This window comes from Drosophila tropicalis, unplaced genomic scaffold (genome assembly GCF_018151085.1).
Source record: "Drosophila tropicalis isolate 14030-0801.00 unplaced genomic scaffold, ASM1815108v1 contig_878, whole genome shotgun sequence".
Taxonomy (NCBI): Eukaryota; Metazoa; Arthropoda; class Insecta; order Diptera; family Drosophilidae; genus Drosophila; species Drosophila tropicalis.
Window position 1 is genome coordinate 17155925 of NW_027173374.1, and position 24311 is coordinate 17180235.

The 24311-nt window shown below is 38.8% G+C and overlaps 4 protein-coding genes across 5 annotated transcripts; 3 read left to right on the top strand and 1 right to left on the bottom strand.

Moving 5' to 3' along the window:
• Window positions 1-243: 243 nt before the first annotated feature.
• Window positions 244-3625, top strand: wdb (widerborst). The gene is made up of 7 exons (XM_068301312.1): window positions 244-519; window positions 596-795; window positions 933-1127; window positions 1199-1389; window positions 1448-1781; window positions 1845-2074; window positions 2144-3625. Exons 1-7 carry the CDS (start codon window positions 381-383, stop codon window positions 2430-2432), a joined length of 1578 nt encoding a protein of 525 aa, XP_068157413.1. The 5' UTR covers window positions 244-380; the 3' UTR covers window positions 2433-3625.
• A 2895-nt stretch (window positions 3626-6520) lies between these two features.
• Window positions 6521-8797, top strand: LOC137585511 (solute carrier family 25 member 45). Of its 2 annotated transcripts, XM_068301313.1 has the most exons (5): window positions 6521-7354; window positions 7634-7746; window positions 7809-8049; window positions 8107-8221; window positions 8284-8797. In XM_068301313.1, the coding sequence occupies exons 1-5, from the start codon at window positions 7309-7311 to the stop codon at window positions 8690-8692; spliced, it is 924 nt and encodes a 307-aa protein (XP_068157414.1). In that variant the 5' UTR covers window positions 6521-7308; the 3' UTR covers window positions 8693-8797. The 2 variants fall into 2 exon arrangements, with proteins under 2 accessions (XP_068157414.1, XP_068157415.1); XM_068301314.1 differs by lacking the exon at window positions 6521-7354 and having other exon boundaries at window positions 7643-7746; window positions 7826-8049.
• Window positions 8798-9364: 567 nt separating this feature from the next.
• Window positions 9365-19597, top strand: Klp98A (kinesin-like protein 98A). Its single transcript, XM_068301466.1, has 12 exons — window positions 9365-10185; window positions 12324-12547; window positions 14342-14655; window positions 14718-14887; window positions 14966-15413; window positions 15481-16215; window positions 16280-16453; window positions 16611-16733; window positions 16841-16954; window positions 17014-18067; window positions 18132-18313; window positions 18379-19597. Exons 1-12 carry the CDS (start codon window positions 10139-10141, stop codon window positions 18619-18621), a joined length of 3828 nt encoding a protein of 1275 aa, XP_068157567.1. The 5' UTR covers window positions 9365-10138; the 3' UTR covers window positions 18622-19597.
• A 108-nt stretch (window positions 19598-19705) lies between these two features.
• LOC137583961 (putative gustatory receptor 98b) lies at window positions 19706-21069 on the bottom strand. The gene is made up of 4 exons (XM_068299157.1): window positions 20226-21069; window positions 20094-20170; window positions 19877-20044; window positions 19706-19819 (listed from the first exon to the last, which is right to left on the bottom strand). Exons 1-4 carry the CDS (start codon window positions 21067-21069, stop codon window positions 19706-19708), a joined length of 1203 nt encoding a protein of 400 aa, XP_068155258.1.
• Window positions 21070-24311: the final 3242 nt, after the last annotated feature.

Genomic DNA, 24311 nt, shown 5'->3' on the forward strand with positions numbered 1-24311 from the left:
AAGGCGCCGCCATAAGGAAGCTAGACTTCGCCTCGAGTGGTTTAGCCGATAATTACAAAACGCCAAATTCAACTGCGAAAGTCGCCAACATAACACATAAAATTTTCGGTTGGCTACGCAGAACACGAAACAAACGTCATCCTTCTGCAGCAGCGCAAGTCGGAATCCCCAACAGCGATTTCGACGAAGACGGCGACGAGGGCGACGTGGGCGAGGGAGGCGAAGGAGGAGGCGCAGGCGCAGCGGCCGCCAGCGATCAACAGAGACAACAACAATCTTCATTTGCGCATAATCGTGATAATAAAGCCGGCAAGCTGAATACCACACAGACAGCCACGGAGACCGCCGCCATCGATTCAAACGAACCCAAATCTGAAAAGATGTCATCGGGCACGTTTGTGGATCGAATCGACCCGTTCGCCAAACGTTCACTCAAAAAGAAGAGTAAAAAGAGTCAAGGTTCCTCGCGCTACAGAAATTCCCAAGATGTTGAGCTGCAGCAATTGCCGCCACTGAAAGGTGAGTGAGATAGAGGCGACTCTCTACCAGAAAGATTGTAAAGTAATCAAACCATTAATCTCGTTTGCTTGTGTAGCCGATTGCTCCAGCCTTGAACAGGAGGAGCTCTTCATACGGAAATTACGTCAGTGTTGTGTATCATTTGACTTTATGGATCCAGTTACGGACTTAAAGGGCAAGGAAATCAAACGTGCCGCGCTCAATGATCTATCCACCTATATAACACATGGTCGTGGTGTCCTAACGGAACCGGTGTATCCTGAAATAATACGCATGGTAGGCCTAGCATAGTTTACCATAAAGCAAACACAATTACTTTTCATCAGTTATCATTCAGTATTCATTTCTAAAAATCTATATAACGTTCGTACTTTATTTAAATTTTTGCATTTCCAATGAATTTTTTTGTACAGATATCATGCAACCTATTTCGCACATTGCCACCCAGTGAGAATCCCGATTTCGATCCAGAAGAAGATGATCCCACATTGGAGGCATCATGGCCGCATCTGCAACTGGTTTATGAAGTTTTCTTGCGATTCCTCGAATCGCAAGATTTTCAGGCAACCATTGGCAAGCGTGTGATCGATCAGAAGTTTGTACTTCAGGTATGGCGCCCTCTTTCTTTAACTTTTCGCAGCCTCCTCTCATGCAATCTTTTGCTCTCTATTTCTTTTAGCTCTTGGAACTGTTCGATTCGGAGGATCCACGTGAACGCGACTTTCTCAAAACGGTGTTGCATCGTATCTATGGAAAATTTTTAGGTTTACGCGCTTTTATACGAAAACAGATCAATAACATATTCTTGCGATTTATCTATGAAACGGAGCACTTTAATGGTGTTGGAGAGTTGCTAGAAATTCTTGGCAGGTAAGCATATGAAGTTATGTGTATTAGGTAGACCCTTCTAATCTCCAATTTGTAATAGCATCATCAATGGTTTCGCCTTGCCACTGAAAGCGGAGCATAAACAGTTTCTGGTTAAGGTTCTATTGCCTCTGCACAAAGTCAAATGCCTATCGCTATACCATGCTCAGCTGGCCTATTGCATTGTACAATTCCTAGAGAAGGATCCATTCCTCACCGAGCCGGTGGTGCGTGGTCTGCTGAAGTTCTGGCCAAAAACCTGCTCCCAAAAGGAGGTTATGTTCTTAGGCGAAATCGAAGAGATCTTGGATGTAATCGATCCGCCACAGTTTGTTAAAATCCAAGAACCTCTGTTTCGGCAGATTGCCAAATGCGTATCGAGTCCACATTTCCAGGTAAGTTTTCAAATAGAATTTTAAGAAACGATTCCTTCATCAAATGATTGCATCATCAAATAGGTTGCTGAACGTGCTCTTTATCTCTGGAACAATGAATATGCCATGTCGCTTATCGAGGAAAACAATGCGATCATCATGCCCATTATGTTTCCGGCCCTATATCGCATCAGTAAGGAGCATTGGAATCAAACCATTGTGGCGCTTGTCTATAATGTATTGAAGACGTTTATGGAAATGAATTCAAAGCTTTTCGATGAGCTAACTTCCAGCTACAAGGCGGAGAGGCAAAAGTAAGCCGAAGATTTTCCTATAAAAAAAATTAATCTTATTAATTCAAATTGATTTTCTATTCGATATAGGGAAAAGAAACGCGAACGTGATCGTGAAGAGCTGTGGAAGAAGCTGCACGAACTCGAATCCAATCGTTCCAGCGGGCGTGCCGCAGGCGGTAGCGCTGCGACAGCGAACATCGGCACATCAGCGGCAACAGGAGGATCGTCCTCGTCATCATCGTCACTGCAGTCCTCCAGCACAGCCGCCGCCGCCATAAACTCTCATCAGCAACAGTCGAATAGCAGCAGCAGCGGCGCCGACAATAATCCTGCGACAGCAAGTGCAAAAATTAAACAGGAAAAGGCCGACAACTAAGTAAACGCAAATTGCGTCCGATACTAAAAACAATAAACGGCAAGAAGCGGAGGGATCAAAAAACAGAGAACATAAATCGTAAAAGAAATCGCTGCTGCGCCGCTGGCTATATATATATAGACACATATATATATATAAATATACATAAATATATCTTAAAACAAGAAGAGAAAAACAAAAATATACTAAAAAGAAACATATGCTAAAAACAAAGGAAAACAAAAAACAAACACTATCTAATATATGTAAAACTAAAATGTATACTCGTTTGGCAAGACACCAACCAAGCTGGCGCTAAAAGGAGCTGTTATGCGAGATAAACAGGATCTGGACAGCAGAAATATAGATGTGTTTGTGTGTGCGTTGTGTGCTGTTACACTTAAAGAATTCTGGACGTGGAATTTTGCTTCGAAGAAATCTATATAAATAATGTATCTTACAGTATACACACCCACACACTCACACATACACAAGCCTATACACACACATACATATTATAAATATATATTACAGAAAAAAAAAATATTATTAATTAATTTAAGCTAAAAGAAAGAAGAAAAGAAAAATGCAAATTGAATAAAAAAGAAGAAAAACATGTTAGCAGGTCAAAAGAAAAAATAGAAAACACAAAAAAAGAGCCGTTAACTAAAACAAACTCGATCGATGATCAATGGTTAATGACGGTAATGAGCTGAGCCAGAGCAAGAGAAGTGAATATTACTAATCCTAGCATAGAACACCATTCTCCACCGCACACACCACACCAACACACTCTCCCACACTCACACGAAATATTCACTATAGATGTGTAAAAGTGTTGAAAGAATAAGAAAAACAAACTGCGCTTAATTTTTATATACATAACACTTGTTTATTTTTCGGTTTTGTTATTGAGTAGTCGCGTCCCCCATATCTAGAACGGTGTGTCTTAGCCCAAGTTTCTACAAGTTTTTTTTTTATTTCCCCCGCCCCTTTGAAGATAAGAAAGACCCCCTCAAACGATTGTATAAAGTATATATATATTATATAAAACATAAAGCGGAAAACTTTGTTACTTAGCTTTAAGTGTTGTACACGCTTTCACGACTTTTACGACCCATCTCTTCTTTCCAACAAACGAAGAAACGTTTCCTGCTCAGTTTAATACCGAACCCAAAAGATAATGAACATTAAATGGAAAACTAAGCCTAGAATTTTTTAGTATATTGTTGGAAGTTGCTTCTAAAAGGGCAAAGGGGGAGATGAATCTAGCTTACAAAAATATGAAAACCAAAAAAAAAAAAATTTACAACAGAAAAAAAAACAATGAAAATCGGCGAAGAGGAGCAAAAGAAAATGAGAGAAATGAAATTTATACATATAAAAGTAACGTAAAAAATTAAAATTATATATATTTATAGTATAATCAATATAAATGTATTTAAGTATGCGAAATAATGTCTCTAAGCATGCGTAGTAATTGGAAAATGAAAATGCTAAATTGATAATACACATTGTAAGAATGTTTATTAAGCTAACGATAGAAAAAGAAAAATGGAAAAACCGAGAGAAAAGAAACGTTCAAGTGGTATTAGTCTAAATGGAGAGAGGAGAAAGCAGCTTGGTTTATAGTCATACCTTAATCTAAACCATTTCATTATCAAATATCACATGCTAACGAGAAGATTGTTCTCAATTCTGATTACTAATTGTTATTCCGTCTATTTCGTAAATCATTCTTATCGGTTTCTCAAACATGATATTCTATTTCGAACCTGTGTTCGCCCAAAAATTTGAAATTTGCGTTTGCTTCGTCAAGTTTGTCAGTCTATATTTACATATATACCCCGATTTCAGGTTTTTCCAACTATCGGCATCCAGAATAATTCTCGAACTCTTTAAGGGTATATTAACTTTTTCAATTGGTAGATGAATATTTTTGGGAAAATGCGCACAAATTTTCAATCGATTCGCTGAACAATCGCAGAAACTTTTTCATTGTAAATATTAATAGGCAACAAAAAGAGAAATAATAAAAACAAACAAATGTTAAATTACAAAATCCATAAATAAATGTATAAATGAATGAACGAATTGACTGCTCCCCTCCCCTCCTTCCCATTCACGTTCGCCCTCATAGATTCCTCAAAATACATAAAAAACAGCAAAAAGAAAAACTCTCACTCACTTAGGCGCACTATCATAGTAAGAAAATATATAAAGTTTATTATATTATGTATTATGTGTATGTGTGTATGTTTGTTCATATTCAACTCACATGTTCCATTAGAATGAATAGATCAGCAAATATTAAATCGAAAAACTAAATAGAGATCATCTAACAAATTGAATGTATCTGTGAATTGTGAGTTATATACATATGTATATATATATATATATATATATACCATGCATACATATTGCGCATAGTTAAGGCGAAAGGAAGAAAGAAATAAACTAAATCAAACAAAAGTTATCGTTATTATAAAGAAAACAAAAAAAGAAACAAAAAAAAATAAAAACGAAACCCAAAACCGTTTGCAATTGAAAAAAGAAACTGCATCTAATAAATTATTAAAGTGGTTCTACACAAAAATATCCGAACAAACTATGGCCTAAATACTAAGCAACGTGTGTAAGAATGTTTTGCATCTTTATATTAGTGTGTAATTGAGATAACAACAACCACAACGGAACATATATACCCAAGACAAAACAAAACAAAAATAAAAAATGAAAATAATGCAATAGAACCTATTGAAATATTGCCACATTAAAGCCTTAACTGCCTTTATAATAACCGTATCAACACCAACAACAACAAGAAAACGAAAAACAACAACAACTATTATGCCCCAAAATGTTGGGGCATACATAAGTGAGAAGAAAACCTATCACTCAGGCAGGCAGGATTTGGTTTAGGTTTGGTTTTTGCTTTGGGACTTGCTTAGAAGAAATACAGAAATACTTTAAATTGAATTCTAATTGTGGCTATGGTTTATCCGAACCTCAGTAATAGTTATACGTACAAATGTACAAGTTTCTCATTCCACGATCACTATATTGTCATATCCTTTATCCACTATCCGTTATCCGTATTGAAAACCTTTCTCACATCTCTCGCTCTCTCAGCCAAACATCTCTGGTTTGAAAAGGGAACCATTTTCCATCAGCTGAGCTCGCTTAATCCTCTATCCGCTTAACCGTTATCCAATGGAGCAATCTCGCTATTTTAAACTCTCAAACACACACACATATGTATGTATCTATTTCTCCCACTCTCTAGTTAGCGTGGACAATTCACATAAAAATGCCAATCTAGGAGAAAACAAATAGAGATGAAAATTTTGTAAAAACGAAAACAATTAAAAAAATGTTAAAATGCCTAATATACGATAAATCTATACATATACATACATACATATAAGTCACAGTGGTATATACATACATACATATATGTATGTATATGAATTTTTTTTGTTTCTCATTTTTGTTGCACTCTCTGAGTTAAATGTTTTTATTCTGCTTTTGACTCTTATAATTGTAACTTTAACTATAGTTTTATGTATTTATATGTATAAACCAACCAACAAAAAACAAAAACAAGATGAAGCATGTTAAAATTTAAATTGGCCGTGGCTTAGATGCCCAGCTGAAGCGTAAAACTCGTTAAGTACTTTTAGAGACAACAAATAAAATAAAAAAAGAAGGAAAATAACTGTACTAAAAAGTGCACTAAAAATGCAACCAACATACAAAGAAGACGCATTAACAAATGTTGCATGTTAATAACAACTAAAAACCAACGCAGGAAATTGCAAAATATGGTTAAAAGCGCTTAAAACAATATTTATAAATAATGAATGTGTACTATGGGATACTAAACGTGAATTATGCTGTATTTTCTTATGTTCTAAACTTGTATAAATCATAAAACAAAAGCAAAAATAATACTGATTATACAACACAAATTGAATAATTTTGAGTTTTTGGTTCATTTTTAAAACCAATCACACACACACACACATAACTAAACAAAATCTTATGCTGAGAGTAAATATAAAGAGTAAATTACACTACACAAAAAGAAGCAAAAAAAGGATATATATAATATATATACATATATATACAAAATTATATACATATGTGAAAAAAGAAGAATCTAGATGTAAACACACACACACACACATATATATATATATATATATATTTATGTATATGAAAACATAATGACGTTTAGTTGATCGCTTTCAACTTCATTTAAAGTTGATAGTGAAAAATTAAAATTACGGTAAACGGGCAGCAAAAAATCCAGTTAATGCGCTGAAGAACAAAAATAAAACAAAACAAAAAATAAAAAATTTAAATTATTTAGCTGCAAGCAGAATTAACCAAAAACCGAAAAACGCAAAAACCACAACATAAAAAAAATAAAGAAAATCCATACAAAAAAGGAAAAACAAAGATGAGAAGGAGACAACCAACATGAATGAATGAATGATTAAATGAACAAAGATTGAAAGAAAGAAATCGCAAAAGAAATGAAGATCAATCAACAATAAAAAAAAATTAATTAATTAAAAAAAAATAAAATTACAAACCAAATGGTTTCTTATTCATGAGGTTTAAACAAAGACCAATCGAAACGAACAATTTTGTTTAGCCATCTGTCCAACTGATTTGAATAATTTGAGTTTTAAACGTTGTTTTTTTTTTTTTGTACCGATTTCAGGACAGGGTGCAGTGTGCCAAAAGCTTTGGCGGAGAGCTTTTTAAGAATTGCATTTTCACCAATTGTTTCTGCGGCAGTGGCAGTAGCAGTTAGTAGCCCCACTTGGCCAAGAGCGGATAAAAGAAAAGCGCAAGAAAAATCAATTCGGCCCAATTATCCACCCCAATGAAGTGGGAAAACTATTGTGATTTTGTGGCTGGCTGCTTTGGCGGTAAGTTTTTTACTGCTTTCACTTTATTTATGGAATCTACTGAGATACTGTGACATGGATGACGCAATTCACATCTGGTTTGTTTTTTGAGGCTGGCGCTCTCTCACCCCCGCCTTTGCTTCTCTGTCACGGTCAAGTTCAGGCACGGCGCCCCTGAGGCGTATTTTTGGCAATTCTTGGCAGCGTTAGATGCCATGTGCTCGGGATGTTGTGCCTCAATTAATACATTATTGCAATAGTAGGGAAGAAATTAATTAAAATTTACGGTCAATTCCGCAGGTGCCTGTGGCGTGTTGGTGGCCCATCCACTAGATACTATTAAGGTATGGCAGCAGGCCTCCAATTCATCGGTATTGACGGCGGTGCAACAGATCTACGCACGCAACAATGGGGTAAGTGGGCATGGGCATGGAACCTGGAGCTGGGGGAGGGGTTAATGGCACACACTTTAAAGATCAACGGTTTTTACAGGGGCATGTTCTTTCCATTCATCTCGACGGGGGCCATCAATTCGCTGCTCTTTGGCATCTACGGGAATCATTTGAGGCAACTGCGTAAAGTTTGCCACAGCGACTATCAACGGGAACAATTGGAGTATCAGAACATGTTCTGGGCCGGCTCGGTGGCAGGATTTGTGCAATCCTTCATTGCTTGTCCCATGGAACTGATCAAAGTGCGTTTTCAGACACATTGCTGTAAGTATGGAAACACCTATTAATGGATTAAGAAAATGAATATTGCCCATTTTCCAGACTACAATGATTATATTTACGGACAACGGCGTACGCTTTTTGGCACTGTGAAGCGAATATTAAAAAATGATGGTATCTCGGGACTCTATCGCGGTCTTTTGCCCATGATGTGTCGGTGAGTAGGTGCTGGTAATTAATAAGAATCGAGTTCACTACTAAACAAATGGTGTTTTTTAGTGATGTCCTGCCATATGGAATCTATATGCTCGCCTATCGTCACAGTGTGGACTATCTGGATAATACGGAATTTGTGCGGCGCCGTCGCAATCATCCGGATGGCTCAAATGTGAGTCTATTGGTCACCACCATGGCTGGCGCCTGGGCTGGTGTCATCTCCTGGGTCTGTGTCATTCCGTTTGATGTAGTCAAAACGCTTATGCAGGCTGATGAGAATCACAAATTTCGCGGCATAATACACTGTGTTAAAGTCAATTATCGAGCTTACGGATGGCGGAGTATCTTCCGAGGCAGTTGGATGTTGGTAGCTCGGGCGATACCCTTTAATGCAGCCACCTTTTTGGGCTATGAATATGCCTTGGAATGCTGTCATCAATACGACACTTATGTATGTGTAAGAGAATACTGATCGGATATTAATATTGGTCCTATTCGTATCTATAAGAGCTTTAACTAATTGATAAATGTGAGATTTACACAAAAATTTAATACAATTTTTAAGATTTGCACAAAATTTTCAAGAAATGTATCGGTTTTTCTTGTCAATGAATTTAAAATTGTGAGAAAGTTTAACTACGCGCCAAAAATCGAAGTCTGGCAGCGCCGTTGTGCATAACAAATTCCGTTACCCAACACTAAACCTAACTTTTTATCAACACTGATATCTCGAGTGGCTCAACAGTTTGCTAAGATATGTCTCAATACTGAGAAAAAATAATGTTTTTTGGATGGCGCCATCTAGGGATGTGTATCGGCGGGAAAATATCGATATTGATATTTTCAACCGCAATTCTAACGGTTATATACATGTTGCTAGAGATGAGTTTCAGCATCCCTATTGTTTTTGGTGAGCTCAATTTAAATTTTACAATGTTGATAACCCGGTTATCATAACCGTTATGTTGCTTATTAATAATAGTAAAGTTCGACAGACTCGATTATCACTCAAATATCACATTGAATATCGTATCGCCTTCAAAATTCAATATCGAGATGTATATCGATAAACGATTTCGATATCGATATTTTTAACATCCCTAGTGCCATCGCTGACTCGCCGTTATTGTAAATAAAAATTCGTAGAGTCCAGAAGTACGGTGCGCGTCGGAAATTGATAAAATTTTTTTTTTTTGTTTTTACAAATTAAAGAGGTATAAACTAAACATACATGCAACATATGTGCAAACAGTTAGATAAGTGAGTGCAACTGCGCGGGTGTGTGTGTGTGCGTGAATCAAAATGATGCGGGTCCAAAAGCATTTGACAAGAATGGAAAATTAACACACATATGTACAAATGCAAATGCAGGCCTCATTGGAAATGGAATTGATGATGTGATGTGATGATTATGGAAACCTGCAAAGGTGCTAGTTGCTGTGCAAGTGAATCCGAATCCAAATTAAACTATAATCGCGCACAATTATTATTATGTGCAGTAGTTGGCTGTGGCAGCAGCAGGTTGTGGATAGTAGAAGAGACGGCGGTAGTGGCGCAGTGGATAGAAAATCGCAGCTGCTCCAAATAACGGTGTACAAGAAAATGAAAAGAAAAACAAAACTGTGAAACAAGGCCAACGAGGTGAAAAAAGACAAGCGAGAGAGCAAACTAACAAAAAGAAAACAATAAATGCAAGAATAACAAAAAGAGTGAAATATATTTAAACAAAAAATTACGTGGCTCCGAGGCGACTGGTCAGACGAGAACACGCTGGACTACTGTACACACACGTACATACCACTTCTCCCCCCGCACCACCCCTCTCCCACTCACTCATTCAACAAACGCACATAACTGCAGAGAGAGACTCTTGGCGGGAGTAGAAACATCCACCAAATAATCAACAACAACAACAAAAATGTCATCGCTCAAGGTTGCTGTGAGGGTTCGCCCCTTTAACACGCGGTAAGTTATGGAATTAACCCAACAGGGAATTTGGCTGGGAACGCCCCCCACCCCCTCCGTTTTAGCCCATGTATAAAACGCTCTTGCACAAAAAAATTCTAATAAACCATTCACTATTCGTTTCGAGCGCCATTTGCATAACTCGTGATTGAGGCGTTTGAAATGAAAAGGAGAATTTATACGAATTGTTGATAAATACCAAGTAAATCTGAGGGAATGTGGGTTTACCTTTTGCACAGCGTACTCTAATGTTGTAACCCTAACTGAAATTACAGAAAGGTTTCGCTCAATATGTTTTGAAGTGATTTGTTAAACAAAAAGCGGGCTCATCAAGTACCTTTACCTGAGTTTAACCCGGGATTGTTGTTGGCTATTTAAAACCACATTAAGCATACATATATTTTTTTACACTTTTTTTAACGTGTTTTTTCTACTGTTTTTTTTTATGTCTTTATCTTGACTATCTGGTTGAAGCGGTCATTGCTTTTGGCACAGTTACTTTTTGGCCAACAAAGAAAGAAAGAAAACACAGATCATTATGATGAAGAAGATGATGATAAAGATGAGGAGAAGAGAAGAGGCGAAAGGAATGGGCAAAATGATGTCATTCATCTTTTCCGCAATACGTTCAATACCCTCCTCGATACTTAATAAATAGGAGTTTGCTTCGAGTTGATTTTAGTTGGTTGAGTTTAGAGTACTTTGTAATTGTAATTATCAGGAGGACGTATAATTGTGACATCATCCCAAATAAAGTAAATTCCATTGCTATGTTGTTAGTCATGCCAGAGTGCTCTCGTTCACTTCTCGAAACTGAAATTATATCAAAATATAATTACACCTTGCACCAAAAAACAAAATTTTTATTGTGATTTTTAGCACTTCCAAACAAAACAAAAGAAACACTCAGAGGAAGAGAGAGACAGAGACATACAGAGGCAGAGATACATGTATGTACATACATACATATATACATATGTATTAAGTCTTTTTGCACGAAACTAAACAAACAAATTTTCTGTTGGTATTTTGCCATTTTGATGATGACGCAGAGACTAACCAATTTTGTTGTTGCTTTGTTTAGGGCTGACTTCATCAAAATTTAATTGAGAAATAAATCACAGAAAAAGAGTCAAAAGGGCTAAACAGAGGGAACAAAAGAGGAAATAAAAGGAGAACGTATTTAAGTCGGCTCAACAAGTCTCCAAGATTATCGAATTAAATTCACTCAAGAGTTTTCCTTCCACTTCCACTAAAGTGGAGCACAAACATTTAACGCGACTCTTGAAGGGGGATTCTAGCAAAGAGGAATGACCTAAAATTGTCGTTTTTAATATGGGACACCATGATAAATAAAAATGTCAATGATTGCAACGACTTGAAAATACCCTATAATTAGATACTCAAATCTCTTAGAATTATTAACCAAAACTAAACGAAAATTAAATGTTTTTTGGTCTTGTGATTGCATAATAGATATACCCCAATTAAGGGTATTTTTCTTATTGCAACTGAGTCATTCCATTGGGTGGCATCTGCTGATGATGCTCCACCATATGCGTCTTGTGTTTATGTTGTGTGTGGGTGCTGCTTTGTATGAACTCTAGTCAACCGGTTTGGCTCGAGTCTTTAGTTCCTCCTCCAGCATATATATGTACATACATCCACAACCTACTCCTCCTTCTGCTCCATGGAAGTGTGCTTTACCCAGGGCAAGTTTAGTTTTTCTTTTATTTATATTTACCGAGCGCTTTCTTTTTAATGTTGCAATCAGGTACATTCCCTCTCCACTCTCTTTCTCTTTCTGTATAAGAACCGAATTGACGTTGTTCTATAATTTCACAATCATGTGACTGATCAGACTGACTGGTGATAATCTTCTCTACCATTTAAGGTCAGTTAAAGGCTTACAGTTGTTGTTGTTTTTTGTTGTTTCAATATTTAAAGCCAACACGAAAAGCCACAAAAGTCTAACGGACAACGGGTTACAGCGAGAGGAAAGGGGGCCATTTATTGCCATTTTCCCTTGTTACACAATTACTAAAAACGTTAATAATAGGCTGGAGCCAAGGCCAATTAGTATTTTTGCCATAAATAAACTTTTTCTTAATGCCATTTTGTTCTCTCTCTTTTTGCAGGGAAAATGATATGGACGCTCAGCTTATTGTGGAAATGGAGGCGAAAAAGACACGCCTACTTAAACCCCGTTCACAATCTATACGCGATGTCGGACGAGACAATCATCATGACTTTACCTTTGACTATTCATATTGGTCTTTCGATGAAGAAGATTCACATTTTGCCACCCAGGAGCAGGTTTACAGTGACTTGGGCAACGACGTCGTCGATTGTGCCTATGAAGGTGAGTTTGCTGAATTGCTGAAGGACAATGACATCATATCAAGAGTGTGTCTATCTAACGACACATTAACCTTTATATAAGTGTGAAATTAGTACTTAGGGTGGACCAAACAGCAACACAAAAATATCCTGAAATGCCTGTTTGGACTTGCAGTGAGCCAAATGCCTTCTTAACTCTGCTAAGTTTGGAATTTGGTTTTAATTAGTTTTTTTCGTTTAGAGAACTAGATTCATGTATGTATTAAAAAAAAAAAAAAAAAATTATTCGTTATCCACAATCGTTTCCATTATCCCCGACGGAACTACCTTGCAGTATTGCTTCATCGGGGGGAAACTCCACCTATGTCGGGGTTCGAACTCGAGCACAACAGAATTGTAGTTTTAGTAGGTCTCCATTGAGCCACCGACTAGGTAGTTTCATGTATGTATGTATTAGGTACATCCTAATTGTTTTTTCCCCAAAGTTGGGCTTATATGTATGTATAAATAAACTTTGGGCCGTGACTTTACATTTGCTCACTTTTGTGCATACACTAATGTGTATGCCATTAGCCCCACACACATTTCGTACACCCAGACAGAGAAACGATTTTCCCGCACCGCGTTTTGTTTATATTTTTCCTTTGTGCGTTGCTTCTTTTCCCATTTTCCGTTTCCCGTTTCCCGAATTTTCTTTTTCTTCTCTTTGTATAAACATTTTGCGGGCTGAGGTCTAAAAATAAAAGCCTTCACTCAAACCGATTTGCTCTATTGCCCAATTATTATGTAAATTTACATACAAATCGACTCTCTGTATGAGTGTTGGTCATAATCATGCAAATTTCCGCCAGTCAGCGAACCACTTGATCATTGTTCCTGTAATCAATAAGTGGCCAAAAGTCAGACCAGCCTTCAGACCCCGCCGATTCACACCAACTTCCACTCAATGTCACAATGATTTAGTGACCCCCTGGAGCACTTTGATTGCATTCGAAATAGTAAAATGCGTAAATTTTAATGCGCTTTCACTTGTTGTCTAATTTTTCATTTGTGTTTTTTATTGCAAAAACCAAAACAGCAAAACTTTCGCCCACTACTCTAGAGTCTACAGACAAAAAATGCCAAGCCAAATGGAACAGCTGTTCACTCACTACGATTCCGAGACTCTGGCACGCTTTCAATATCAAATTACAAAGCTTCAAGCGAGGAAATAAAACAATACAAAATGCATCTGAAGCATGCCTTCCACCATACTGGTCCCGGGAGATTGACTTCACTCAACTTCATTTTGGTTGCAATTTAAGAGCGGGGGTCTCGCAAATGATATGCAATACTTCCATTTTAGTTAACCGAAAATGAAAGGGTCCACTTGTTTAAGCATTAAAATGGTTTTAAATTGTCATTTGTTAGTTGAGTCACTTGAGCTGCAGGTGCAATTGTCAAAATAATCTATATAAACTATGATATAACTTCTTCTACAGTCAATTTAATTATTCATCCCTATCTTGTCATTATCTGTTTAAAAAGAGCTTGACAGAAATTGTTGTGTAGATAAGAACTTATCTACTGGCTAAAACATCCGATACACACCTGTGTCAAGTCTTGGGGAATAATGAATGATGAAGCAATTCTTGTAGCGGGCTCATAAACTGCATCCAGTTATTACCTTGTTTAACATTGTTCAAGTTGGTTGCTGGCATGACCTGACAGCCAAAACCAAGTACATAGTTTTAATCGCAATTACCTTTCATGACACGCTCGAAACACACACACATACACACAGAGTCAATCTCTTTAATTTCTTTTTGCTTGGCAGGTTACAATGCTTGCGTTTTTGCATATGGTCAGACGGGTTCGGGTAAAACGTTCACCATGATGGGCACGCCCACAAATCCGGGTCTAATACCGCGCATCTGTGAAGAGCTATTCAGGCGCATGCGTGTGGGCCAGGAGTCGGGAACAGGCTATCGAACACATGCCAGCTACTTGGAGATATACAATGAACGAGTCAAGGATCTACTGGCTTCACAGAGTACAGGACATGGATTGCGAGTGCGAGAGCATCGCAGTTTGGGACCCTATGTGGAGAATTTGTCACAACACGCTGTATCCGATTTCGATGAAATACAAGTGAGTTATAAAATGGATACATAAGATGTCTGTAATAATTTAATTGTCTTTTCATTTCGTAGGAGTGTATTGCCAGGGGGAATGCGCAACGCACTACGGCAAGCACAAATATGAACGACACCAGCAGTCGGAGTCACGCCATCTTTACGATTACGTTTGTTCAGGCCGGCTTCATGAATGACATGCCAAGCGAAACAGTCTCGAAGATCCATTTGGTCGATTTGGCGGGCAGGTGCGTAACCGGAGCATGAAGCACATTGCATCTAGAAAGTTAAACTCATCACTTTATTTTTTTTTTTTTTTTTATTAGTGAGCGCGCCAATGCTACGGGAGCAACGGGCCAGCGGTTGAAGGAGGGGGCCCATATCAATAAGTCTCTGGTCACGCTGGGCAGCGTCATCTCTGCCTTGGCTGAGCAGACAAGTGGAAGTCAGAGTAACATATCCTCAAGCTCTGCGACCTCGCTAGCCACCACACCGAATAGTGCCTCAAAGCGCGTGCTGTATATACCTTATCGTGACTCCATACTCACCTGGCTGCTCAAGGACAGTCTGGGCGGAAATAGTAAGACAATTATGATCGCAGCTTTGTCTCCGGCTGATTGCAATTATAGCGAAACATTGAGTACATTGCGGTACGCCAATCGGGCGAAGAACATTATCAATAAGCCTACTGTCAATGAAGATGCAAATGTGAAATTGATACGCGAGTTGCGAGAAGAGATTAACAAGTTAAAGTCCATGCTAACGGGCGATATTGTGAGTATTTGACACTACTCTTAATATTTTATACCTGATTAACTCAATTCTTCTGTTTATTTCTTAGCATTCAATACAACCCTCGCTTAAGGTTCTTGCCGATCTTCAAAAGAAAGAGGCTCAAGAGAAAGTCCTCACTGAAGAGTGGACCGAGAAATGGAAGGTGGCGCAATCGATATTGCAGGAGCAAAAGAGTTTGGGGCTGCGAAAATCTGGAGTGGGCGTCGTGTTGGACTCGGAGATGCCTCATTTGATTGGAATACACAATGATGTGACCACCGGAGTGACATTGTACAGTCTGAAGGAGGGTGAAACTCGCATTGGGACAGAGGATGCTGAGGTGGCTCAGGATATAGAGCTGGTTGGCGATGGCATACGACAACAGCATTGTAGTATTGTTTTAAAAGGGGGAGTGGTCACGTTGCATCCATGGCCTTTGGCTCAGTGTTGGGTCAATGCCCATTTAATTGATGAACCCAAACAGATATCGCAGGGCGACATCATCTTGCTGGGACGCACAAACATCTTTCGCTTCAATAATCCCGCCGAAGCAGCGAAGCTGCGCAAGGATTTGAGTCGATCGCAATTGGATATGTCGCGTTTATCCCTGATTACTTCATCCAGGGAAAATCTACTTACCAGCAGCATTTATTCCGACGAAGATGCATCCACATCGGCTTACAAACGTCCTGAACGACAATATTACCCACAACGGCCCATATCCCGAGATGATCCCGAGCTGCAGGATGAAAATCGCAAAATATTGGACACCATTGAAAATGCATTAAAGCAGCTGAACTCGGTAAGTCATTACAGTGTTCACAAAGAATTTATTCCAACGGATTTATGTTTGTTTTGATTCTAAGGAACGGGTTCAGATGCATGACCAATACAAGACGAAGGTGAGAAAGCTGACCGAAGAGCTGATCCGCCTGGAGCAGGAAGAAATGGACGGACTGCAAGTGCTCAATTGCCGTGAACAAGAGTTGCTGGCGCGCAAGGATATGTTACTTTGGGAAAAGAATAATGAGAAAGTTCAGGTCTGATATCGATTCGATATGTAACTCTTTGTTGTGTGCATCTTCTTTGCCTGCCTTTCTGTCCGTTTTTATTATCAGTTATATTTCTTTGTTCTTTTTTTTATATTTATATTTTCCCTTACGTTTTCTCTTTGTGTGCTTTTCATTTTCGTTTTAGATCGACATTGTGTGTAGACAAATTTCAGCGTTTCAAACTCAGCTCGACTCAAAGAAACGCGATTTCTCTGAGTATGTAGCAAAAGAGTTACAGGAACTGCAAGATTGTGGCAAACTGGATGAGGTTTGTTTATCTTTTGCATGATTTATTTTGCCTAGAACTTAGATTCGCTACTTGGATTAAAGACAATAGTTACAATAACAATTAAAATCATGTTTTATGCTTCTCAGATGGAATTAAAAATTGAAGAAGGAACTCCCTTGAATGATGAACTCTTGCTACAAGTATCCGATTCATTGGAACTCTTTGCTGCCCAATTCATCAAGGATACGGTCAGAAGAAATGTGAGTTAATCTCGTTATCGTATTGTTAGCGCTGACATTAATCAAACAATTTCTTTCAGAACGAGGAAATACGTAAGCTGGACGAGCAAATCGCAGAAAAAGAGAGGATTCTGAATGCTAGCACCAGTAAAATAGCTAAAGTCGATGAGACCATGCTGCAGATTCAAGTCGAATTGGAACGTCTGCGTCAGGAGCGTGTCGAAAGCGAGGCAGAGTCGCAGGCGATGCGTGCCAAAAAGCACAATATGAAACTGCATCTGGGCAACAAATCCATGTCCATGTCTACCTCGACAAGCACAAATGCTGATGGCGACGATGTGTCCAAATCGGATACATATGAAACCTGTGATACTTTCCATACGGCTCAATCAAATTTATCGATTGTTTCATCGCCCACCATAACCGAGGGACAACAAACACCCCTTAGTAATTGCTCATGTGAGGCCGAGGATGAGGCCGAGGACACACGTAAGGAGGACATTTCGGGTAGCAGTGAGGATGGATCTCGCACCTGCACTGCCGGCCCAAGCAGTGGCAGTGGCACCGGCAGCGGCAGTGGCAACCTCAACACCGGAGCACCATCATCAACGCCCAGTTCACAGGCCATTATGAGTGATAGTGGGGTCTGCCTGGACAGCCGTAACCAGGCCATTCTTGCAAATGGTCACGCGAGCAGCTATAAACACAGTTTGCGAACCAGTGATGAGGATACTGGTTCTTGCTCCTCGTGCGAGCTAGGCCGCCACTCGGATGTATCGCGTCCTTATTGCCCATTGCACTCTCTGCGCCGCAAGATTGCCGCCCAGAAGGCTTTGATAATGAAAAATCTCGAAACAGATGTTAACAAGGCTCAGCTGGATGAGCAAATAGCTGATTTGCAAGATTTGCAAAGGCGCTATATTCAGATGGAACAGGAAATGCTGCAATCAGTGCAGGATTTGGAGGCGCATGCTCAGTGCTGTGCGGACGAGCGTGCCGGCATGGAGCGGCAGTATGAGTTGGCCAGCTCCATAATGCGATCAAGTGTAATGAGTCCTACCAGCATGGAGGAGTCAACATCACAGATCTATGCTCCAAGTATGACTAGATCGTGTCCATCAATGAGGGAATTTCGTAAGTCCAGATTGAGTCTCCATATCTCTAATCATATTTGTCTAATTGGTCTTTGTTAATGCAGCAGCCGAACAGGGAGATCATTTTATAACTATACCCAGCTTTGTGATGCGTGGAGCTGGCAAGCAGACGCACTACGAGTACGAGGTGCGCATAGCTCTACCCGATGGTAAACTAAATATATTGCGCCGTTACAGTCGTTTCCGGGAATTGCATTTGTGCATGAAGCACTGTTACGGAGCTAAGGTGAGATCATAGGACTCCCTCCAAAGGATCATCGGATGTTTGCTAATCGTTTGATATCATTTTAGATCTCTGCATTACCGTTTCCACGACGTGAGCTATTCGCATCAAACAGTGAGCCTGTGGCCAAACATCGTCGTCGTCTCCTTGAACTCTATTTACGTCGCCTGTTTGTAGTGTGCTCGAAAATACCACAATGCCCGATCTATGAGGGACCTGGAGGACCAGGCCTCACGCGTGCCTCTCTCGTCCAGCTGTCGTCTTTTTTCAAGAAAGGCCTCTTCGAGAACGGAAAGCATGGGACGGGATAATAGTTAACCTACTGCTGAATTATCTCCTGCCTACAGTGTGTCTTTTTATATATTTATACTATCTGTTAAGCTACATAAATGATAATATGGGTCTGTTTTGATTAGTTAGCATATGCATACATAAACCTCCAGTGTCCTTCCACAGATGATTGAGTATAAATTTTGCTTCTTAGTTGATTTTATATCTATATCTATATGAATATTGTTGTAATCGATCCAAGTATGAAAAAAAGAATCGATGAAAGTTTAATATGTTTATCTGCCAGTGGCAATGTTGCAATCTTTGCATTAGGTATATCTAGAAACTAAGTAAATTAGATGAGAATTATTTACCTGGTTCGTTAGTTGGTTGATATATTGAAGGTTTTTTTGTTAAATTAGTTAATTATTCACACACTAGTTAAATTTATCTGTATATACCTTTGAATATACATGTACTTTACATGAATCTGTAAATTGTGCATATATACTTCCAAATCAAAAAGTTATTCCAGTTATGTAATCTGTGATTAATATTCTATTGAAAGCTATCAACTCGAAATCTAATCCAAGCAAATGAACGCAACTGAACATTTCACAAGCAAGAGATTAAATCCAATTGAAAAGATCTACAATCGCTTAGAGTTTAAGACTTAGGCTATAGAGAAACACTGAAGGAGCTAGGCGGGCAGATATTTAGCAGTAGGTTATAGGTGAATTAGTTTCATAAGTGTAGCCACTAAGTTCGATTGTCGCAATTAATTACGAGAGTACAACTTCATCCGAGACGTACATATTTATATGAATAATGTTGATTGTATAAAGTTTATATTTATAAGAATGCGTATGTATCTACAGTAATTGGCATTGAAGGATGTTCGCAATAAGTTTAACAATAATAGTCTAAATAATATAAAAAACCAATGGGTATTGCTCTTAATAAGATGATCAGATTGAACCCATTTAAATATATGTATCTACTCAATATAAGGAACAATCCATCAATGTCAATTTTTATTTCAAAACGTTTCTCACGTTTTGCTCTAAAGCTTTTATTGTTCTGTTAACTTAACAGTGAAACGGCAAACGGTAAAAATGTAGCTTTTTAAGTGCTTTTATCCGACGGAACCGTTAAATTTGAACGATTTGAAGCTCGCACAAGGGACTGGAGCTTGAATTGGATGAGTATTATGGTGTAGCTGACTATGGTAAGAATCATCTGCAAGTAAAATAAAACAATAATCAAAGTCCATATTGAATAAGAATATCTACTGACGCCTCCAAAATATTTCAGATTGATGTCAAAGAAGCCGCCGCATGTAAAACGCAGCCTCAAATGTTGCAATTGTAAGCTGTACTCTCGTATACCCATTGTAAGCATAGACAAGTCGGGCAAACTTCTTCTTCCACGTATATTGTGAATGGTGCAGAGGAATTTCTTGTACTGCAATTAGAGTTTAAGTCAAGTGGATCAATTTCTATTACTTTCCTACCGTGTCGGCGCAGCGTTGGGCCAGCCAGCAGGGCACTAAAACATTCAAAATTAAGATAATCAGGTTGCCAAAACGCCCTGAGGAGAAAAAATCAAGTTCATATTGATCTTCACAATTGTCAACACCACTCACAGTATCGACAGCAATCGTTTGGATTGAGCGCCTGTATATATGCCCAGTTCACCACATGAAGTGTGGCCATTCCATTGTTGAGAAACAGACACAGCATCGGCGGCATAAAGTATTTATCGATCTCACCTACCAATTGCCAAGTTCTTCCTAGCAGCTGCTGATTTTCTCGTAAGGACACACATAGAGCATGCAGCATTTCTGGTGTCCTGCAATCGGCCAGTTCGTCCTGCAGTTGTCTCAATGTGCAATGCAGTCGCACAAGAAATTCATGCACCAGATTAACAAACACACAATACTCCACACAAATGGTTTGCAAGATAAGCATCATCCAAGCAGTTAGCGCTTTATCGAAACAGGTCAAGAAGGTCAAAGCCGGATACGTGAATCGAGAGTATGCCGGCATTAGGGTGCAAAACCATAATCCACAACTAAGAAAAAGGCGAAGTCGCAAACTGAAGTCCTTCGGCTCATGGCAACGAGTCGTTTGCTCGACATCCATTTCCAGATCATAAATGTCCACATAAATATGGGCGAGTCGTCGATATTGAAGGGCCATATTCAAGTGCAGGGTTATGAGGAAAAGGGCTTGAAAACCCTTCTGGGCCGCACCCAATGCTTTGGTGAAATCCTCCAGTTCATAAAAATCCGTTTCCAGATTGAGTGCCACAATATTCATGCAGTTAACATAAACACCCAAAAGTAGAGTGGCCAGGACGTAGCATGTGTAGGACACAATCCAACTGCGACAGTTTCTCCAGCCATAGCACCCAGGCGGAGGTGTCAATGTGAATAAGGACAGAACCTGCAAGTAAGGACGAGCATTCGCCAAAAAACGACCCTCCATGTTGGGTAAGTGTAAACTTTCAACTGAAAAGCCTTTTCCATTTGTCTACCTAATTAGTCGAATGCAATGCCATTAATTAATCACTTTGATAAGATGCTAGATAAACATACACATATACTCGTCAAAGGACCTACTTAGGCTGGCATTAACAACACATTGTCCATATGCATATGAGCAATTTCCATTTGAAGCTCGCATAAGTACTGATAAAATTGTGTCTATACCCTTTAAATCTCGAGGTATATTAGGTCTATCAGGTTAAAAACTAAAAAAACCTGGCTAATTGTTAGTTTTGCCATATCTATAAATTTTTAGAAGGTATTTAATGGGTCCTTTCCTATTGTTTTCAAACAAATTAGTATGTGCCAGTTAATTTTTTCCTTCTTTTTGCAATAGCCGGCAATCAGAAAATGTACATTTCCATCTTTTACTCCATCTTCAGCATATTCACATCCATCTGTCGTTTTCAATTGCTCCAGTTTCTTGCTTCATTTTGCATTTGTGCACATAATTGCACTTCTTGTGAGCTACAAATGCGCAAACACTCACACATATGCCAAATCAAATGAAAACACCCTCAGACTTAGTTGGGGGGAAAATCTCCTAGACACCCCCGTATCATTTCATTTCATTCACACTCTCTTTCCCCCGCCATGGCTGCTAATCCCCAATGCTCATTCTCGTTCGCTGGCTGGGGAAGCGCTAGCGCGGCAAGACATTGACAGGATTAAGTGTCCTTTTTTTTAATTTTAAACTACTCCACTTCACTTTGCACACTCAATGAGTGAGCCATACTATACAGTTGTTGGTCTGCCGTGGGTGTGCCTATGTGTGTGTGTGTGTGTATGTGGCTTGTGTTGCTCTTTCAAGTCCTTTTCTTTTAAGCTTGATTAAGCACTTTGTGTAACTCTATGACATGGACATGCATTTGCATTCTGGACAGACGCCAATGGCATTTTTAATTTGCCCCAGCTTGCAAGTGCCTCCCCTCCGTCCCCTTGCCCATTTGTTAACCTAACACTCATAGGCCGAGAGTGTGGATGTGAGTGTTCCTTCAATTCCTTCAAATCATATGAGGTCCCTTCTTTTCTGAATATGCAGTGCCACTGGAGAGTGGACACGACGTCTAACGAAATTAGTTGACTGATGTAGGGCAAATTAACACTATTTGTAAGGACGAAGTTTGCTTTCAATGCGATAAACATTTGCCATTGATTATTCCCATATATCTATAGTGCATTAGCTAAAATTTTTTCTTCTCTATCGTTCTAGGCAGCAATCTCAGGCTAAACTACAGACAAATAGATGATCCTTTTTCCGTTTTAATTATTGACAAGTCCCATTTAAAATTTTCTTTTCTCTCATTTTCATATGTACTCTATTGTTTACTAATCAGATCTTAGTGGCTAGAAAGGAGTGTAGGTTTAGGTTTTTGTGTAATTGGTTTTCTTATTTCCAGTTCTCCATTATCGGTCATTATTATGCAACAATGAGTTTGGATTATTATTTCCTTTGGTGGCGCAACAAACAATTGAAATACAATAAAATTATATAATTTTTAACAAGCCACAGGAAAACGGAAGTTCTCCTCATACCCTCCATATTCAATTCCATATCCAATTTTCAATTTCAATGTCCTCGTCCCTGTCTCTCTCGTTCCCACTCTCTCCATCTCTCTCTGGTCATTGCGTTAACCATTCACAAACGCCCGCGAGGCCACAAACACAAAAGGCAATCTCTTCACGTCGCATTCAGAGAGGAAGAGAGAAAGATAGTCAATGCATTTGTATATATGTATGTATGTACATACAATATTTATTTATAGTTATTCATATAGCATTTTATTACGCTTATTATAAATATTGCTGCGCATTGTTTAAATTGCATTTAAGTTACGAACAACAAAAAAAAAAAAAAAAAAAAAACAATAACAACAGGAATCTGCATATATATATTTATATATCCCTTCGATATATTTCATTCGCAAAGGTAAATAAATTCACAGAAAAGGCTATGTAAGCTATGTCTGCTTCATCTATCTCTGTCTGTCTCTCCACCGCTCTCTCTTTCTCTCTCCCTCTCCCCTTCTCTTAGGCTCTTTGTGTGCATGTGTGTGTGTGTACAATAAACAAATAGACATTTTTATTATTTATGTATTCATGGCCATTAAACGGATATCCGTGGCCATGGCGCATTAAATTGCAATGCCACTCATACGCCCCGTTGTACCGACTCTCATACTGCCTCTGACACTGAGTTGGAGTTTTGAGGTTCTGCCCGTCCTGGCCCGGCCACGTGCCATTTGCCATTTGCCATGGAAACAACTTTAATTCCAGCACGCACACACACACACACACACACACACTCCCACACAAATACACAGACAGATAGTGTGTATGCGTTATTCAATTAGCACTGAAATTAACAAAAATTAAATGAAGTTTTATTGCAATTTTTTCTGCGTTCTTTTGGCGTTAATTAATATTCAAGATAAATATAATACAATCATTTGTATCACATTATCCAACTACAACTTTGTTTTAAAAGTGAACAACAGATCAGAGTATAAAATGGTAGAGATCAGATAACTCTCAAGTAATTATCAAGTCTACAACGTGGACCAACCGGTTTCAGATTTATTCAGATATATAATTGAATGATAGGGTGAGAGATACAAATACAATTGTAAAATTGATTCATAGATTGAGAAATAATCTGAGAAGCCAGTTAGAAGGCACAGCAAGTCACGGCAAATGTTATATTTTCTTATCGTCCGCTATAGTTGCCCAAATTGTCTGAGTCAACCAACAGCAGAAGCAGAAGCATTCGAACCAAACTGAAAGTTGTAGGAAATATCAATTGCCGTGAACTGGAAGCGGCTGTTGGTTGTGTACTTAGTTTGTCAGTGGGTTCGCAATGCGGTTAGCGGTTGCTCGTTGGTGGTTTCTTTGGCTTGGTGACTTGTTGGCAAGATTTTGCAGGCAAGAGCATTGGCATTGCCATTGCTATCAATATATAATCAATGCTTTCAAATAACTTTACGAATGGCAAGGCTTTTGTTTTGTACAAATCAAGTGAAGCAGGAATTGAGAAAGAGGGAATTGTCGATGGTAATGGCATTGCCTAAGCCGGAGATACAGAGGGAGAGAGACAGCCTGGCCTGGGTCCTGAAGTTGAATAGACGTGTGTATCGGTGTGTTTGTGTGGGTGCGTGGTATCCTCAAGGCACACAAAAGGGATTT

Coding starts and splice junctions, on each gene's coding strand:
- wdb (XM_068301312.1), top strand. CDS start 381: ATGTCATCGGGCACGTTTGTGGATCGAATCGACCCGTTCGCCAAACGT. Junction 520..595: donor GCAATTGCCGCCACTGAAAG/GTGAGTGAGATA, acceptor TTGCTTGTGTAG/CCGATTGCTCCAGCCTTGAA. Junction 1,390..1,447: donor TTGCTAGAAATTCTTGGCAG/GTAAGCATATGA, acceptor AATTTGTAATAG/CATCATCAATGGTTTCGCCT.
- LOC137585511 (XM_068301313.1), top strand. CDS start 7,309: ATGAAGTGGGAAAACTATTGTGATTTTGTGGCTGGCTGCTTTGGCG. Junction 7,747..7,808: donor TCTACGCACGCAACAATGGG/GTAAGTGGGCAT, acceptor CACACTTTAAAG/ATCAACGGTTTTTACAGGGG. Junction 8,050..8,106: donor GCGTTTTCAGACACATTGCT/GTAAGTATGGAA, acceptor CCCATTTTCCAG/ACTACAATGATTATATTTAC.
- Klp98A (XM_068301466.1), top strand. CDS start 10,139: ATGTCATCGCTCAAGGTTGCTGTGAGGGTTCGCCCCTTTAACACGCG. Junction 14,888..14,965: donor TTGGTCGATTTGGCGGGCAG/GTGCGTAACCGG, acceptor TTTTTTTATTAG/TGAGCGCGCCAATGCTACGG. Junction 18,068..18,131: donor TCCATCAATGAGGGAATTTC/GTAAGTCCAGAT, acceptor TTGTTAATGCAG/CAGCCGAACAGGGAGATCAT.
- LOC137583961 (XM_068299157.1), bottom strand. CDS start 21,069: ATGGAGGGTCGTTTTTTGGCGAATGCTCGTCCTTACTTGCAGGTTCTG. Junction 20,045..20,093: donor CCCAACGCTGCGCCGACACG/GTAGGAAAGTAA, acceptor CTCTAATTGCAG/TACAAGAAATTCCTCTGCAC. Junction 19,820..19,876: donor ATCTGAAATATTTTGGAGGC/GTCAGTAGATAT, acceptor TTTTACTTGCAG/ATGATTCTTACCATAGTCAG.